Source organism: Agelaius phoeniceus, chromosome W (genome assembly GCF_051311805.1).
Source record: "Agelaius phoeniceus isolate bAgePho1 chromosome W, bAgePho1.hap1, whole genome shotgun sequence".
Taxonomy (NCBI): Eukaryota; Metazoa; Chordata; class Aves; order Passeriformes; family Icteridae; genus Agelaius; species Agelaius phoeniceus.
Genome location: NC_135301.1, coordinates 16718569 through 16738661, shown reverse-complemented (window position 1 = coordinate 16738661; position 20093 = coordinate 16718569). Strand labels below are relative to the sequence as shown.

At 38.2% G+C, this 20093-nt stretch overlaps 1 protein-coding gene across 1 annotated transcript in view; it reads right to left on the bottom strand.

Moving 5' to 3' along the window:
• Positions 1–903: 903 nt before the first annotated feature.
• LOC129132391 (neuromedin-K receptor-like) overlaps positions 904–20093 on the bottom strand; it is a 42519-nt gene continuing 23329 nt past the window's right edge. Inside the window, 5 exon segments of the mRNA XM_077193197.1 lie at positions 904–982; positions 984–1138; positions 1141–1219; positions 9084–9240; positions 9243–9273. Of these exon segments, the coding sequence (XP_077049312.1) occupies positions 904–982; positions 984–1138; positions 1141–1219; positions 9084–9240; positions 9243–9273 (501 nt within the window).

Sequence of the window (20093 nt, the reverse complement as noted above, 5' to 3'; positions counted from 1 at the left end):
AAACTGTGAAAAGAGCCCAAATAGTTTTTTGGGTTTTTTTTCCAGTGGAAGTTTTTCATCATGAATCTTGTTACTTCTGCAGAGAAGAGTCTGTGGCCACAGTGTTATTTTTTTCATATATGAATCTCCAGTTTAAAATCTTTTGGCCTTTCTAAAGTCAATCAGAAAGGTTCTGTTAAGGTCACTGGAGACAGACCTTACCCCTAGAACTAAGATACAAAGCTATGAGAGATTCATCAAAGCAATATATTCCCCTGGAAGTACAATCCCATTAGAGTCTAATGTTTACTAATATGCAAACTTTGGTAGAATTAACTTAGTCTCTTAGTCATGTTCTCCTGTTCTTATATATATTTGCAAAATTACTGTTGCAGACAGAGCTGAACTGCATTCATGTGAACTTAATTTTATCTGTCTGGGAATGGAGCTAAATTGTGAAACAGCTTTATAGACTTGGGGCTCATTAGGTGTTAATTATAAATATATCTTTATAATCAAATATTACGTAATTTTGTTACTGTAGAATTAATACACTCATAATGGAAAACACAGTACATTTCTGCTTCAATAACTAAAGGAGCCTGTTACGTTTTGGTAAGTCAAACGCCACAGGTCAGAGACAACTGAAACAAAGTTTTTAATGCCATTGGTTTATTCTGGATAATCCCTACAAACATTGTTGCGGCTAAGGTTCAACTATGCTTTTGGACTGAGACATACATATGTCTTCAAATTCCTCTTCTTCTCCAAAGCAAAAAAAAAAGGAAGAGATTTCCAAAAAGTCTCACAATATTTATAGCTAGGGTTTATTAGTGGAATCTGGTTTGCTTTCCTGTGGTATGGATGCCGAGTTCCAAAGTAGGAGAACATTGTCCAGTGTTGCCCTTCTAGCAATGTGAAATTTTAGGAATAAACATCTGCTGATGTGTGCAGTGAACTGATGAGGCTTGAGGCCATGGAGACAGTCTTGGAATTCCTGTGAGCAACCACTGAAGTTCAGGTCCCTTGGAGCTGCTCTTTTCTTATGGCTGGCGTGCACGCTGTCTCCATCGTTAGTGTCCAACACCACCGTCATGCTGGAGTCCATCCTGGACGCAGCGTAGAGGCTGCTCTGCCACGTGGGGTGGAACCTGGCTGCCCCTTCAGCTCCAGCTCCTCATAGTTGGACACCTCAATGAAGGGGCACCAGCTCAGAGCTCCCTTGAAGCCAGCTCGGAACCTAGGGAGGAAAGAAGCCTGGTGAAAGCCTGGGCTTGCAAGGCCCCAGGCCTTCATCTGAAAACACACAGTGCTGCCAGGATACTGACTTGGCCAGTTATCCTGCCCCTAGACCTGGGTGGGCTGAAGTCAGTGGGAGTTTCCTTGACTGAAGTCAGAGTAGGGCAAAAAAGATAGTGGTAACAACTCATTTCGGTTTCTGATTTTCTATATGCTGTCCCTGCATTTTAACAGTGGTATTTTCCTTATAATGAATTTCCTGTCTTTTGCCTGTGCAAAGTAAACAAACACCAACTTTCACAGAACTGTCTTCATAGAAATTGTTTTGATTTGACCTCTATTGAGATCTGCACCTATATTTTCTTCCTCTTTCTGCAAGAAACTTCCTAACTTTCTTTTCTCTAAAATACCATCCAAGTTTCCAAATTTCAATATCCCTTCTGTGTTTCTCTCTAACAGAGATGCTTATATGGGAATGAGTTAATGACTAATAATTGTTCATGTGAAATATTTGGAAAATAATTTTTAATAATTAAGAGGATCCTAGAAAGTTGAAATCTGAATGTGAGCAATCTACAAACAGGTATTTTAAAGCTTTAGAGCGTCAGTGTTTGCAATACTCATACAGAGGCAGGGATTCACCATAAAGGCCATTGTTACATTTTCTGTGTATGTGCTTCCAGAATAAAAGCTTACTATATTAGAAAAGCAATTCTCTATCTATCTGTGTATAACTGGAAAAAGAAGACCTTTTCACCTACACCTAAAGCTTATCTGACTTTCTCACTTGTCTTGCTTCTCTTGTTTTGTTTAAACAATCAGCTCCATTGTTTATCCTGTTTGTAAGTTTTTTGGAGCAGTGGTTAAACGACCACAGTGATGACCGCAGGTAAAAATTCAGATCTAGTGTTCAGTTAAAGTTAACAGATCTCACAGAAGTGACTTTTCCTTCCTCAAATTTTTAAGTTTGCCATGGAGTTCTCACATGATGACAACTGAGCAGGTAGGTTGCTATTCAGCATTCTCTGTTTACATGCAGTCCATATTTTGGAAAAATACTGAAAGAGCCTCTGATGGAAATGGATTTAGTGACAGGAATTGTAAAACCAAAACATCTTTTAACTGTATTACTTTTCTTGGCACCTTCCATCCTCTTTCTAATTCAGGGCATGTTTTTTCTTCATCTTGAAATAATGCTCTCTTTATCTAGATACGTAATATCCTAATTAGCCTGGAAGATGATGCTGGGGCTAGATGTTCTAACTCTGTCTGATACTAGATGCAGCAGAAGCATGAATTGATCTGACTCCCAGCAACAAGCTCTATTTTCCTATTTAATGAAAAGGAAGCAGATATTCTGGTATCTTCATTTCAATATGGAACTTAATTATAAGAGCACTGTTGCCAGGACTTCATTCTTGCATCAAATTCTGAATAAGGTGACCTTTAGTATGTCTCAAAATATTAATTTTTATTGGGCTGTATTCTATAATCCAGACATTTAATTTTGCAGTTTGCAAGTGTCAAACATAAGCCACATCAGAGATATTATTTTTTATAAATACTTTTGTAACTGTGCCATAACAACTTTTTGAAGAAAATGGGATTGGTTTAGAAGTTTTATGGTAGTAACTGAAAAAAATGAGGCCTCATTTTTCCTTGCCTTTGATTTTGCAGACACTGGACACGTAGTGAAATCTGGTTTCTGTTGAAATTCATGGAAAATTTGCCATTTTAGTTAGTTTTGTTCTGGCACGCTAAAATTTTTCCTCATCTTTAAACAATTGTAAATGATGAAAAGCTCATCAGAAGGCTCTATGAATTTAGTCATTACCTTGTCTTTTTAAAAGATCATGAATGGAATTGTCATAAGTTATCCTCATCAAGAAGGATGACACTGTAGAGAACTTTTTGGATAATTGGTTAGCTGAGAAAGGACATTTCGATGTGATACCAATGGATAAGGATAGGGGAAACAAGCTGGGAACTGAGCAACCAGTGTCCAGTTACTGACAAAGGTCACAGTGACCTTCCCTGAAACGGGAAGACGGGGGAGAAAATCGCTTGCCAGAAAATGTAGTTATCTTAGGTAGAAAAGTTAGAAGAATGCAAACATAGAAGCAAAATAATTGTTAGAAGATAGAAGTAGGTGTGGTTGATCTAAGTGTGCTTTAACCAATAATGAGCTCAGCTTTTGCAATATGTATAAGCTTCATTAACACCAATATAAATATGTGTGGGGTTTCAATAAACTTCGGGATTTGCTATTCATCGCATATGGTGTGTCACATTTCTCCCGCCGTTCACGACAAATGGTGACCCCGGACGTCGGGACTAGCCACGGTCGGCGGCGTGAGCGGAGTTCAGGTCCTATCGCAGCCGAGGACAGCAATAAGCACCGCTGAAAAAGGGAAGGTGCCGGCCCCGGGTGACCCCAGAGGGGGGCCCGGCTGATACGTGCTGCCGAAGCTGGAAAAGGGCTGCAAGAAGCGCGCTATTATCGTTCAACACGGATAAAGACAGACAAGCAGCATATAATTTATTTCCTAGCTTATTATATAAGCGTAAGGTTACGGGTATAGATTTACAGAAAGAGCTTCATGGGTTGTTAGCTCATGGTTATGCTCAAAGACTTTTTCGGACTCCTTGCACAGTGCACAGGTTATCAGACTGCCGTATATTTGGGGATTAGTTGTGGCAGGCGGTCATAGATGCTGATAAAGCCGCGAGAAAGTTGGGAGATTTATGGCTAGTCGTGCATGCTGAATTCTTGAAATACCAGGCTGAGGAAAGAGCTGCCCAGCAGACTAGCGTAGCCTGTGAAAGAAACAGGAGTTACAGAGACTGGTTTGGGTCCCCGCCGACATTAGCTCCTGCTCTAAACAGCAGTTCCCCACCCCCATCGGCGCCTGCTCTAAGCAACACGGCCCCGCCGACATCAGCGCCTGTTTTAAGTGGCACCCCCTCGCCGACTTCGGTTCCTGCCCCATACGGCGGTCCCCTGCCAGCACCGGCATCTAAGTTAAGCGGTGGCTCCCTGCCGACACGAGTTCCTGCTCCAGACAGCAGCTCCCTGCAGCTATCAGCTCCTACTACGGGCAGCGGCCCCCCTGCGTGTACTCCAGCCGTGCCGCCCGCAGCCCCCCCGCCGGAGAGGCTCGTGCCGGCCCCGGTCCTGGGCGACTTAACAGCTGCAGCGTGGCCGCCTCCCGTCCCGCTCCGCTCCGCAGCCGCCCCGACCCCCGACCCGAGGGGGCGGCAGGACGGGCCTCCTACCCCCCGTGGAGCAGCGAGCTCCGGGACGTCCACCCGCCCCGCGGCTGCCCGGCGCAATTCTGCTTCCCAGCCACCAGCTCCCTGCGCCCGGACACAAGCAGCAGCTGTCACCTCTTCGGCTCAACCGGCCTCCAGCCCGCCACCGCCGAGAGCCTCAGAGTGGACCTGGCAGCAGCAGCGAACAGTAACCCTGATAACTGCTCACCCGGAAAAGGTTCCAACTGGGGTAAAAGGACCACTCATTATTGATGGATTACCTATGGGAATTTTGCTTTTAAGATGTTCCTCGGCTACAATGATGGGATTGTCTGTTTTACCTAACCTGGCTATGTTGCCAAGGGATTGGCCACTTTTGATTATTGATCTGAAGGACTGCTTCTTTACTATTGCTCTTCATCCTTGAGACACTGCAGCAGATATTAGACTGTGTTACACAAGGCAGTGTTCGGAGACGTGATCTTGATCTCCCTGTACAGCTGACAGTTTGGTGTGGACCAAAATTTTTTACTGGGTGCACTTACTCAGCGTAACAGAAAAACGGGGGAGATATGGGCCTTGGAATGGATATCTCCTCCACTTCAACAACATAAAATCCTTCTTCAGAAAATTGACATTTTAGCTGATTTGTTCAAAAAAGGTCGTGATAGGACAGTGGGGTTAGATTCAATGCCCAAAAAGATCACTAAAGCCCTTATCGGATGCTATAACTGCTTACACAGGTGCAGGAAGAAAATCCAAACAACTGTTACTCATTGTACATATTTATATGTTTAGAAAACTGGACTGGATGTTATGTAACATTTAGAATTATAATTTAACCTGAATGTTAGTTTGCACAAAAAAAAAAACTCCCTCCAAACAACAAAAACAACAAAACTCTCACTCAAAACAGATACTAAAATATATAATAGACTTCCAACCATAATATTAATACTATTATTATTATTATTATTGTGGACAATTTTGATAAATAATTACCAAAAAGAATATATTCATCCCTACTGTTCAAGCATCAATTGACTTTTAAAACATAAAACATAAACACTGATGTTTGAGGCCTAGAAAACATTCATTCTATTGTTTGAATAATGATTTCAGTCTACAGGAAAACTGTTGCTTAGCTTTTCCTGTAACATTGAACAAAGAGTATTTTGTACTTAGTTGCTATTCTTTTTCTTTGTCCAAGTGAGAACACAATATGTCATTTAAAATATTCTCTCATTTAATTTACATTTTAATCTGAAAGAGAATATGGGTTTAAAAATCATACCACAGCATTAATGTCCCTTTGCACTCAGAAACATATTTCTTGTGCCTGTTTAATTTAAAGCAAACCCACAATACTCTAAGCACCCGACTCAACTTGTAACTTCTCCATCACTTCTTATATTTTTTTCCCTCTGAAAATAACCAGTGTGAGCTGTAGCTTGTCTCTCATGTGTTAAGTTCTTCACTGGCTTTGCATAAGGAGATTCACAAGCACATGAGTTATTCTACACTGCTTATTTGTTTCAAACATCTGATCTAAAACACGTCATCTGATTTGTATTTCTTAATATTTTATAGGTGAGTTAGTTCTGAGTCATTTTTCTCTGTTTCCTGTGTCTAACCAAGATGCTGAAGGACTTTGTTGATACATCAGACTTCACTGAAACAAAGGCTTCACACAGATCAGGCATCTAAACTATTTGTTCATTTTAAAATTGGTATTTTGGCTACAGTATATTTTTTCCACTTGTGTGGTAGAAATATTCCTCTGGCACAGTCGAACGTGATAGGTCCTATTTTGGTGGGTCAGGATCCCAACCAAATGTGGAAGGATTGTCTGAAGAACTTAAAGAAGCTGTAGCTGAGGAGAAAGAGACGTTCTTAAGAGTTTGTGATAAGCATGATGGCCGAGTGGCCCAAAAGGGTGCCTGAGAAAATCAAGATAGGATGGAAACTTTATGTTGTTGCTTTACCAATTTTTGTTTCTTTTGAAGACAGTGTAGACCATCAGGCATGGGCCCCACCGCAGCCCAAAACTAACATATGGGTCACCCTGGCAAACTTAACCAAACAAGAGACTATTTGCCTGTCACTGTCCTCTCCTGGCAATCCTTTCACAACTTGTTTGGTTGGATTACCAGCAGATCCCTGGCCGTGCCCTTTACATGTGCCAACTTGCAAGGCCAGCAATGCTAGGATGAGTGTGGACAATTGGGATCAATGGATTTCCCGCTTTCCTCTAGCTCCACAGGAGCCCCAAGAGTTAGAGTTGTTAGGGTCAGTGATGGCAGATGCATGCATTCATTTTAACCATAGAAGCCTGCTGTCGGTCAAGAACCACTCTAATGTTGTAACTTCCAGCATGGCTGTCTACCGAAATGCATCGGCCTGGTGCAATTATACAACAAAGAGAGTGTCAGTCTCATCCAATGACCCTATTCAATTGCCAGCAGGATATTTCCTAATATGTGGAGACCGTGCTTGGGCCGGTATCCCATCAATGCTGCATGGGGGACCATGTACACTTGGACGGCTGTCTCTACTTACACCTAACATGTCCATGATACTGAACATGAGCCGTCGCCATCGTAGAGGCAGACGAATGGCTCATGCATTTGCAGCTGACTGCCGAGACGATGTAAAGTTTTGGTCCCCAGCGGCCATAGTTGCAGCATCTTTCGTAGTTCCAGGGGTATCAGCAGCAGGTGCTCATGCTATTTTAAATAAGTTAGGGTGTTGGCTTGCTAAACAAACAAATGCAACTTCTTTAGCAATTTCCAGTCTTTTGCTTGATGTAGATTCTATTCGCCATGCGACGCTTCAAAATAGAGCTGCAGTTGATTTTCTTTTACTTGCACAAGGCCATGGTTGTGAAGAATTTGAGGGCATGTGTTGCATGAATCTCTCTGATCATGCACAATCTGTACACTCACAGCTCTCTGAGTTACGGAGGTTAACTGGGAACTTACAGGTGGAATCAGGCCTTGGTATTGATGGATGGCTCAAATCTTTAAGCTTAGGATCATGGTTACGTTCTATTGTTAAGATTAGCATTGTAGTAGCTATTGTAGCTTTGCTGTTAGTATTAGTTTTGCCTTGTTTTTGTATATGCTTACAGAATATGGTGCGAAAGATGATAACTACTGCATTTAATCAAACCATGCTTGTTCAACAGAAAAACAGGGGAGATGTAGAGAGCTTTTTGGATAATTGGTTAGCTGAGAAAGGACATTTCGATGTGATACCAATGGATAAGGATAGGGGAAACAAGCTGGGAACTGAGCAACCAGTGTCCAATTACTGACAAAGGTCACAGTGACCTTCCCTGAAACGGGAAGACGGGGGAGAAAATCGCTTGCCAGAAAATGTAGTTATCTTAGGTAGAAAAGTTAGAAGAATGCAAACATAGAAGCAAAATAATTGTTAGAAGATAGAAGTAGGTGTGGTTGATCTAAGTGTGCTTTAACCAATAATGAGCTCAGCTTTTGCAATATGTATAAGCTTCATTAACACCAATATAAATATGGGTGAGCTTTCAATAAACTTCGGGATTTGCTATTCATCGCATATGGTGTGTCGCATTTCTCCCGCCGTTCACGACATGACACCAGTGTTTTTGCACCAATAAAAACTTGTTAGGATTTGTTCACTTCATTTTTGATTAGATTCCTTTTGACAAGTGCTACACGATCTTTAGTTGGGGTTTAGAAATACCTTGCAATATTGCTATAAAGTTTGACAGTAATTAAACTTTGCACTGGCTGCTAAGTCAAAAGAGATTTAAAATAATATTTAAGATTACTTAATCAATACTGATTCATACTGACTGAGTTTGTGAAGTAATTAATTGTTCCTGGTGTTCTTTATCCAATAATGCTAGAAGAAATACTGGTGAATAAGATGGCCAGGATGATGTTTGTGTAGATCCTGGTCCTATAAATTGAAATGAAAGATTTGAGTCCATTCTGGAATGCAGTAGTCTCAGGCTAGCAAGTATCTGTAAAATGTCACCAAACTCAATAGGTGCAGTGCCTTTGAAATTCAGAGCATAATGCGTTGCTATCAAACAATACTGTAATTTAGTATTAAGTAATGCGTAATATTTGTATAATATTTATCAGCCTATTGCAGATCTTGGAGCGCAGTAGAAATCTAATGCTGAGATCTACAGAACACAGTAAATCACATTTTGTATTGCATTCTTCCAGCAAAACAAAATTTGGTATACAATTGGTGAACATACAGCTTGCACTCTATATCACTAATTACCATCTTCTTTATTTTTATATTTTGCAAACCAAAACAAAATGCTATCGTTTTTTTTAAAAAAAATTTTGGAGGTGCACATGGAAAGGACTGGTTTCTGAAAACTGCATTTTGCTCTCAAATTTTAAGTAGACCAGAATATTTACTGGAAGTCTGCCTCTGGGTTTTTGGGGCTTCTTTTCAAGTACAAACCTTAAGAAAAGGGTTGGGTTTTTTTCCATTTTGTTTTTTCCCCATTAACTGGAAGCTATTTCAGTGAAAATTCTTTTTTTTTTCATTTAAGCAGTTTATGTTCTTGGTGAAGTTATGCACCTCATTTCATAACCAGCTCTTACCTCTTATTAAGACAGCAGTAGATAATGGGACTGTACATTGTAGAGCTCATGGTAAGCCAAAAGCTGGCTAAATAGGTTTGCTGAATGTATTTCCACCGGTTTAATTGTTGATAGATCCCAGTGACTATGAAGTAAATGTGGTAGGGCAGCCAGCAAATGTCAGCACAACCACAATCATCATTTTTACCACCTGAAAGAAGTAATAATGGTATTAAGCCTTTTTAGTTTGGACTAGCATTTCAATATCCATTAATAATTTTCTTGTAATTAATTTTTAAAGTTAGTCAAAGGAAAGATGAATATGCTTTTATATAGTTTTTCCTTTTAATCTGACTCAATTATTTTTTTCTTGACTGGAGATCCTCTTTTTCCTAAGAAAAATAGCAAGAAAACCTTTCCTGACTTTATTTGTATTGATTTTTGCAAGTAATGTATTTGGCTATCTAAAATATTACTTCTTTTCTGTACATCTAGCCATGGCATAAGTTTACAGAGTGTTTTATTCAGACACCTCATTTTGGCCTTTATTGACCTTGCTGTCTATTTTTATTGTGGTCTGCAAGTCTATTTCTTGTCCCAAATTTTTAGATGTGATTTGAATACCACTAGGTTGTAGGAAATGAGCAACTGCAGCATCCTGTGTAGTTTCAGAGCCGAACAGATCCCTTGGCTGGTGATCCTTATTTGTTGTTTTCTGCAGGCATCACATCTGTTAGCTACCATAGTTTCCAGTAACACAAATGAAGAGGAGCTCTGCTTTGTGCTCCAAACATGTGAGGAAAGCTTGCAACTTATGTAAAATTTTCACTCCCATCTTTCTCCTTTCAACTATGTCAAATACTAGTCCAGCTACCATTTTCAGCACAATATGTCACATGTTTACACCACAGGTTTTCTTTTTGTAGCTGAAATGGAAGTGAACATGATAGAACCATGCTGGGAAGTCTCTTGTTCATTTGTACTTGTGAATACTGAGGAATAACAGGGGTCTCTACAAACAGTTCCTGTATTTTCTCTGTACAAAGTGCCATTTCATACTGTTTCTAGTTTTACCAAGGTAAAAAATCCAAAGAGCTGAAACTTGCCATACTTACGTGTCTTTGGTTAATGTTTTTATAAAATTCCAACTAACATAATTAAATAATTTTACATATAAATGTTATAGTATCCTCCTTAACTCGCATTACATCTTCCTATGGGAAGCATAAAGCAATTTTTCATTTAATAGCTGGCACCAATTAACAATCTTTCTTGCTGGATGGGACTGTAATGTGCAAGATTTTGCTTATAAGAATGCTTATTGTTATATATATGCACTGATCATCATTTAAAGGCAAAAAAGAGGCATCTGGCCAAATATAAAACATTTATAATAGTTGGTTCTTCTGAAGCACCTCTCATCAGTTAACTATAAATCATCCTGTGATCAGGAAGATCAGTTTTATAAAGGAAGGCAACACACCAAAACATGGTATCACTTTTGCCTTTCACAGGTACGTCTGTGTATCTACATCTAGGCATATATAGAAGTTTAGGGTGCTATATATGTGATTTTTGGGGTGGGGGGGAAAAGGTTATGATTTTATGTGGACAGAAATTTCTAGACTAAACTATGTATGTGAAGTGATGCATTAAAATATGTTGTCAAATCAGTCTATCATTAAATGGCATCGCTATTTCACTGCTTTTGACATAACTTCCACTGTTCTGCTGGGGACTTACACCTCTGCCTTGCACACATTGTATAGATAGAAGTCTTAATTCTGTAGTTTTACCATGGTACTTAAACTCCCTGTCATTGATTTACAGGTGCCCTTTGCTTGTGGTTGTGTTTTTATAGATCTGTCAGGAATGATAAGTGTTACCTCAGCACCTTTTAGGACTTCTGTAATTTCAGAACACTTGAGAGTCTTAATTATTTACCTTGATATTTAATTAGCAAGCCTTGCAGTTCCAGCTGTGCATGTGAAATTGTTCCTAGAATTAGTCATCACTGGAATATCATAGGTACTGAATGAAAGGATTTTGTGTCCAAATTTTCAGAGTGTAAACAGGTAAATCTGTATTTACAGTTTACAGTTCATCTGTGCAGCGCTTGAGAACCAAAACAGTAGAGCATCCCAGCAACAAATGTAGCTTAATCTGGTTGAGCATTGTGTCACTCATGCCCCAGAGATGCTAGAAATCACAGAAAGAGTCCATGTTGCCTGTTTGGCATACTCAATTGTGTCAATTTTTTTCCAAAAGAAAGTTGTTTGTCTTTTTTCTGACATCCAAATGCTCATTGTCTAATTTTCTGTGATATATTGACGGGCAAGGCAAGCAGTGCTTCTAGAGTCTACTTAAAGGTCTCCTACAGCTAATAAACCTCCACAAGCTGTACGAAAACGAGCTTTTAGATTTCAGCTGCTGCACAATTAACCTTGAAGGAATGAAGTTTCAGTTTAAATTACTATTAAATACAACATTTCAGGTTTTCTTCAAGGGACCAGAAATCCCCAACTAATTTTTACCCTGCAAAGAAAATCCAAAATTTTTCTTGTCACAATTTCAGGCAATTCAGTTCTAATTTTGAATGTTTTAACTTTAAGTTTTAAAATGAAAAATGCCAAATCACCCCCAGAGAATTGCATCTTTCCCTGCAAGGTTACTCTTTTATTTAAAACAAAATACTCATAGTTTAAAAGAGTGAGATTCATGTAAGGCGTTCTTGTTGCTGTTTCTCTCTGGAAATCCATGATTAAATATTAAGTCATCATCCTCCTGAAAGCAGAAATTTCTGAAGCAAATAGTCAAACTAGATAACAAGCTACAGATGATTTTAGATGGACATTAGTGTTTGATTTAATTTGTGAAGTAACAAGTCACTTGAATGACAGACAGTGAAGCACATTACATTCTTAATCATTCAGGTTTGCATGTCATTTTAAGTATTTATATAGTACAGTGCACTTATTGACATATTTCGTAGGAGAAGATACGTGAGGTGTTGCAAGTCAGTATGGTGCAAAATTGTTGGAAACAGAAGGCAATTAAGGTTAAATTTGAAGTCAAATGCAGAAATTGTGAGAGGAGTCAAAAAGACCTAGTCTGTTTTCATTTCATCATCTAAGAACGACTATGTGTTGGCAAAGTGGAGGGAAAAAAGAATCAGGAGAAGGAGGGAGATTATTCCTGATGTCCTTTTCCCTTTCAGAGAGAGGCACACACTGCGAGGCCATACCTTGCAGTCTATAGCTGTGGTTCTTGTCTGTAATGTTGGTCTTTGCAGTATAAAGTTTCATTTCTTGATTATATCAATAACTATGAACAGAAAGTGACTTCAAGGTCTTTAAACCCAGGGCACCTTGAGTTTACTTGGAATAAATTCTGATGAACAAGTGCCTGAAAACCAACAGAGAAAGTAAATTAAACAGGCCCATTATGAATTTACCACAAAAACCTGATGGTCTTTTCCCAGTACTCTGTGGTGTTTCATTAAGAAACCCCAGTGACACTTTACAGGTCCAACTGCAGAATATAAAAGAGCTTCAGTTGTTTTTTGACTACTTAAACCTGTGACTGAAAAAAACCCCTCTTTTTAATAGGTCTGTTCTGTTTCACTTTTTGAGATATTACTATTTTTTCAGTTGCTTTTCCTTCTGTTCTGAGTTGCATAGAATTCATTAGAAAGGTTTTCTCTTGTGCATTAGGAAACATTTCTAAAGCAAGAAAATGACTGAATTCAGTTAGCTTAAAATCTAGCTCTGTTCTTGCCACCATTTCACCATGGAGCTTTCCAAAATGTGAATTGCAGTCAAAATCCTTTATCCCAGTGGCACCATTTTCTCCTGGTGTTCTGTTCAGTCTCCCTCTGTGTATATTGTGGGCAGCATGACTGGAGGAAAGAGGATTTTTTCTGTTCTAGGCAATACTTTTGTTAAATGAGTTGTACTGAGTCTCCCAGTTGTGCAACCTTCATGCAAGTCTTGAGGCTTGATTTGTAAATGTAAAATCCAAGTATTTATTTTTATACATTGGTTTTCATCAACCAGTTCTGCTGATTCTGCTGCACTGCTGCCTATGTCTAAGAAAAACTCTGTCTAGAAAAAGTTAATTTATGTGCTTTCTGATCTTATCCATTCCTTAAATCCTTTCTGAGTAAGAAGCATTCTTTCATTAATGAATGTAATGAGAAAAAAAAAGGATATAAAAGAGCAAAAGCAATGTAAGTTCATTGGAATTGGAATTTGCAAGTTTACCTTTGCTGTGAAACATTTGGAACAGTAAAAGTGAAAAGGAACTAATAGATTCTGCTGCACTTAGAAAAACCAGCAAGTACATTTATTTTTCCATACTCTTTTTATTTTGCATGAAGAATAGCTAAAAGAGTAGTCCGGTTTAAGATGTAGCATTTAGAGCAGCTCTTGAAAGATTGGGAATAACATATACTGTTCTGAGAGACTCAGTTGCTGCTGGAGGAATATAGCAGTTCACATTGCAAGGCCATGAATTGCCAGCAAATACTTGGACCCTGCAATCATTTCCTTTTCAATCCTCTGCAGCTCCTTATTGCCTTTCTAAGTCATCTTTGATCCTGCTGCTTTTACAAGTACAGGAATTTGGCTTTTGGTTTCATTTGCACTTATATCACAGGGAACAATTTATTACTTTCAGAACTTTTACTCCTGGGTGTTATGCAGATATGAACCAGAAGCAAATGATTTAAGAACCCATGGAGTGTAAGAATGTCTTTGTTTACCCTCTCCTGGATGTTATTTATTCATGAACACAGCCTAAACACAGTTCACAGATAATCCCTGGAATCATAATTTTGGCCTCGTGCTCTTGTGTGAGAAGTAAAATGCCACACTAACATTTCACGGTGTTTCTCCCAGCATGTTAGGATGCAGCCAGTAAATCCACTTCCCAGACCTGGGGACATACATGGCACTTGTATGCATGAAACACCAGAGAGAAAAAACCACCAATATGCCTTTGCTTCTCCATGATGCTTATTTGGAGTAAACTATCTCTCCTTCTGCAGGAAAGTTAGGATTCAAAGGTAATTCTGCTGGCAGTAGTATAGAGATGGAGCTGACTTCTGAGGTACCAAGTGCTTTGACTCACTCAGGGATTTTCTGTATTCTTTCAGCCCATAGGAAAGGATGGATTATCAATAGCTGAAGGAAATGCACATTTAGGAGGAGAAAGTATAAGAACGCTTGGAAGTCTTTCAGCCAGATAAGGTATTTGCCAATTCCAGTGCTCCAATACTTTTAGTCTTCTGACTTATGTTTTCCATCTGTTTTTCTTAGTTACTTGAAATAAAGAAACTGTTTTTAATTTCAGTTTCCATAATCCCTTGTTGCAAACAGAATTCATAATCATTTACTTTTTAGTTAAGCTCCAAAGTTCAAAATTATATTCTTGTCTAGAGTGAAGTAGTTTTTAATTAGTTTGTTTTCTTCCAAATTCCCCAATGTGGGACTCCCCTCAAACCAAAGCAATTCTGACATTTTTTATGAATGGTCTTAGCTACTGCTGGTTTAAATTATTTTCCCCCAAAGCTTCATAGAACACAGGTTTGACAGTGATTTTGAGTTTCTCTCAGAATGTCAAGAAATATCTGTTCCATTGCAAAGAAGGGGTAAATATTTTGCTCAGAGTTTTATTTTCCTTGAGAATGTGTGATTTCACAAGCATCTCTTCGCGTTCAAAAACACATAATCACATAAGCGATTATATGCGGTGCTTTTTATTTAAGAGCTCTGGGAATCGGGGTAGTTTCCACCCAAATCTGATTCCAACCATACATTCGAGGCGAACGTGTTTTATACTCTATCGTTATGTAACTTTCATGTTAATTATTAAACTTATATTGTTCTATTGTATACACAGATTTCAGCTAAACATAGCTTCTCATGGTTCCCCCCTTAAATTTCTAACATAGTTTCTCATGATTCTTCTTATGATTATACAATAATTATATGTAGTTACTAAACAATCATCACATCTAACAATTATATCATTTATCATACTGCTTACGCAGGTGCAGTGATCTGAGAAAACACAAAGCCTATCTTTAATATTTTCCAGGGCTCCACTATCACATCTGATCTGGGGCAAGGAGGAAAAGTTTCCACAAGTTTTGTTACTTTATCTAAGAAGAGATGACTCAGTTTCTCACAAGAGATTGTTGGATGTTGGGCAATATGCTAATGTCTGCTACTCAACCTAAGAGATTTTTCTGTAAGCTAGACAACAAGTAAAGGTAAGTGGCCTTGTATCCTTGTCTTGGTCTTAAGCATTGAGTGGCATAACAAGTTTATGTTCTTTAGAAAACGACTCTGAGTGGTTGTTGTGGGATTGGCATTATTGGGCATGATTTTCCACCTGAGATCAAGTTCTGGGAAAAAGTGGAGAAGCTGATCTAGTGCTTCTGTGCTTAAGATTCATACCACCACTTATTTTACAATAATTTCCTTCTTTGCTAGGAGTGAATGATGGGGCCCAATTAATTTCCATGCCTTCAACCAAATATGAGATTTGGTGTGGGGGGAAATAAAATAATCATAATTTTTTTTTTTTTTTTTTTTTGCTAATAGGGGTAGTTAATTCTGAAGTCCACTTTGACACAATTCTCAATTCTGAAATTGTTCTGGAACCTTTAATCCTTATTGTAGGCTCAATGTTTAAATTAATTTTCCGTGTAAGACTTCTGAAGGAATGGCACTAGTGAATGTTCTCTTTTGAAAATTAATCTTATGTATTGGATGCTGCAATAACCAACTAATGCTATGATGAATTATGCCAATGAATTATGCACAAGTTGCATACCATCCTACTTCTGTTTTACTTTATGTGGGCTCCTTATAATGAAACCTTTCCTCCTGAACCTAAAATGAAATGAGTACCTTTTGTTATCTTCAGAATAGGAGCACAGACTCTTATTTCATATGGAAAGACTACTGTTTGAATTGTTTTATTTCCATCTTATTCACCTAGGGGAATTAAATAAGTGATTTATATAATTAGAAGCCATTTGAATGTTTACCATATTTCTATAGAATTTTGGCACAAGAAAATAATGAGAAGTAATGCAGATTGTTTACTACATAGTTTGAAAAACTTCTTTTCTGTTGATAAGAAAAAAACTATGAATTATTCCTGGACTGTACTTGTTTAAATTGGATGGCAAAATTCTGTTAGAGAAAAGCACAGTTAAAGGTGTTTTTTAGTTGCCATCCTAATTATGCATTTGCAGTGGTAATAGCATCTTCTCTTTCGAAGTCTGAAGAAAAATCTTTTATTACCACCTAAGAAAAAAAAAAGGCAAAAAATTTTAATATTGTTCCCCAGTCCATTTTCAGTTAAATTGACTTAAAATGAAACTGTTAATGTCAGTAATGTTGAGGTTTATATTTTGAATTTCATGCACCTAGTTTATTATTGTCATTCTTCAAATGACTGTACAAGGTTGTGAATTTATTAGGATAAGTAGACTTGTAACTCACATACAGAATATTTTGGAAATACTTGGTCAATAAAAAGTGGTACATGCTCTGGTCAATTATTGATGAAAAGTATCAGGAGTGTCATTATCTTGACAAGCATTTATTTTTGTACAGTCAAGCATTCCTTCCAGTATTAAAGTATCCACATGGCTTGGATACTTTAATCAGTGGTCAACACATTGGTAATTATTGCACTGGTTTGATACTCCTGTGGTATCCCAATTTGTGGAATAAAGTATAAGCTGACCCATGCCAGGGTGGCTGAAACTGTTTCCTAGGAAACCTGCTTTAAAACCTGGGTAAAATTAATTACTTCTATCCACCCCAGAAAATGAGTAATGAAATAAAGCTGCTTTGAATAGGTTGCAGTACAGAAGCTTCTAAAGAATTAAGTTCTTGAGTTAAAGGATTAGATTTGTTAGGAGAAGGCATTAATAGACATAACATAGACACCCCTCTGTGTGGAGGTGTGTAGATTTCTGCTTTAACTCAGAAAAAACCTGTGCTGAAGTTACATTTTGTTTTGACATGAAGAGCATCCTGTAATGAATGCCAAAGTGTGTGGGTGTAATACTGGAACTGCAGTTCTGTTCTGCTGAATATACGGGTCTTGGCTCTGCAGTCCTCCAAAATGAATGATCTGCATCAGATTTCCGGGACTTTTCACCACACAGATGCTTGGCAGTATTCTGGAAAGCTCAGCAGACTGAAAACTCATGCTAAAATTAATTTGTTCATGACTTCCCTACAGGGATTTGATGAGGAAGGGGCTTCTTATGCACTCTCTATCTGTATGTGTGTGTGTGTATATATACATGTCTTTTTATGCACCCATGTGCAAACAGGAATATTCATGTGATCATAATTTAGCATATGTAATGGGATAACTTTGACTGCAGATTAGATGAGACAACAAAGGACCTTTTGAAGTTTCCAAGGTTTCTTTATATGCTGGTGAAAAAATTTACATACAACTTAAAGAACACACTTTGTCCTGAATGTGGGATTTTAAGGTTATCGGTCTGGAGGGTCAGGTCCCAAACTTGACCTTGGGGAGAACTGCACAGAGCAAGTTAAGTCTGTTTTAAGAAACCCAACTCCATAGTTTGAAACATGAAGATCCTAATCTCCATGTTGAAAATCTGAATGTTGAAAAAGAGACACTTGGCTTTCATTTGTCTTTTTCGTAGGTATCTTGGTTTTATTATTAACAAACGTGTATAGTTGAATTCAGCAATGCATTTGAAAACATGCTGAGCTTATTGACATTGGAGTGAAGCATTGTTGAAATTTTTTTGTCTGTTAACCTAGTGTTACTTCCATTCTTAAATATATGAGGCACTAGTAAGCAGAAATTTTTGCCCTGGGACTGTGCCTAGACTTTATAGTTCACATAAATTTCCTGCCAATAGTGATGGAAAATATTAAAATAATAAGGAGAAACATCACAGCAACTGTAAGTGCACAATTCTGAGCCTAATCATTGACCATGCAGAACCAGTCTATTAAATCTGCCCCTGACCTGGAGGTGTTGCCAGCTGTTCTATAAAATGTATTGACCAGAAAACTTTGTCAGTAAATATGTAAACTGGCAAGGCTTATGCACAGTATAAAGCCATTTTTTAGTATTTACTCTGCTTTTACTTCTCTGTGATTGCTGCTTGAAGCATGGACGATGGGTGTGGAAAGATGTGTTGGTTCACAGGTCATAGCTGAGTTTTAGGACCTTGAGGCAATGAATGGAAGCTGATACTGCTGCTGAGTGTTCTGTAGCTATTTGGAGATAGAGAGCAGAGAAGAGCAATAATTCCAATAATTTTGTTGTATTTCACTGTGACATTCATGTTCAGAGAATGATCAGGAGGACATCTGACTTTATTTCTACCTCAATAGGAAATCTTGTTCAAAGTTATGGGCAGATCATTAAAAAGAGAACAAATTGCTAGGAAAAAAAATCTTGAAAAGGAGAACAGGTGAATCCTTTCTTTTCTGGATTTCTAAGACCATAAAACAGCTCTGTAAAAAATATTTTGTGTTTAACATGCAATGACAGTAATTCCCCTCTACCTCATGCCCCAATTTTTCCCTAGGCAATTTCTAAGAATTTGAAGAGTGAGACTGTGAAATAGAAATCATGATTCACAACATTAATAATTACCTTGCTCATTCCCTACATTTTCAGTGGGTTTTCAGTCCATATACTTGGTAATAGAAAGAGTTTACAGAATTTTTTAAAACTTAAAACCAAAGATTATTGGTTATTCTGCCTCATCCTTATGGAATAAAAGGTGCCTCTTTGTATGTATGTGTTTAGGGAGGGGGTCATACATTGTAATTAATGTGATGATTGTGCAAGAACTTAATTAATCGTAAATGAAAAGCCCAAATCAGGCTTTCATGTTAGTATTCTGTATTCTTGTGGAGACTTTTGGTAGCTATGGGAATGTATTACTGATCAAAATAGTAACAGCTATCTTATTCTGCAAGTATTTTCACCAGAAGGATACTCATGTGATATTCTGACCCTCATTACCCTTTTCAAGTTTAAGAAAAACTTAGAGAAAATAAGCTTTAAAAAAGTCCTATTCTGCAAACTTTTGACTGCAATAGCAATTACTTGCAAGTAGAGACTTTGACTTTAGTGTTAATAGCAATCTGGTGAGTCTGGCAGGGTATTTATCTTTATGATTATGGAACAACTGCTCAAAATGTTAGTGGAACACTAACATCTACAGTGGGGTCCAATAACCTTGTTAATGGCCAGTCCTGGCTCACACATGCAGAGCCATGGGGAAGAGCAACAGGCAGGGTAAGCATCTGTGCTCTGTAGGAAGCATGTCACATCTCCTCATGTAACTTAGTCCATCTACATGGTTACAAACCCAATTTTAGGCATGTGTAGCACTTTGTGAAGTCAGGCTTAGCTTCATTAGGATTGGTTTGCATCTACCATATTAACAAAGCAATTTCATATTTCCCATGAATAGTCAGAGTTAAGGATATCATAGTAAGAGGTACCCTGAAGCAGAATGAGAGGAAACCCCTCTTTAGTTATTAATGTTTGTAAGTAATTTTACCTGTTATATTTCACTACTGAGCATGATTTGGGAAACACTTTCCACTGGAAAGGTGGTTGAGAGAAAAAAAATTACTGAAATTATTTAATACTAATCTCTCTCCAATCTGGGGTATATTCTCTAAGTATCAGTCTTGAGATGTACCTAATTTAATGTATTAGGAGTTTTGTACAGCAAAATAAAGGCATGCCAGATAAGTTTGATGACAAGCACTTCTGAGCAACTGTGCTGCTGCAGAAGTAAGAAGGAACTGGGATGTGGAAGACCTGTGGGAGCAGAAGTCACAGTGCTGGTCATATACTTTGTATGGTACCAGTAGTGATTGTGTCCCTAGGTGGGGTGGTGGCAGTGACAGATATCACAGAGCAGATGGGAACTGCTGGACTGGTACTATGCTAGTTTTGATGGGTTGTTTTACACTGTACTTCCATAGGTAT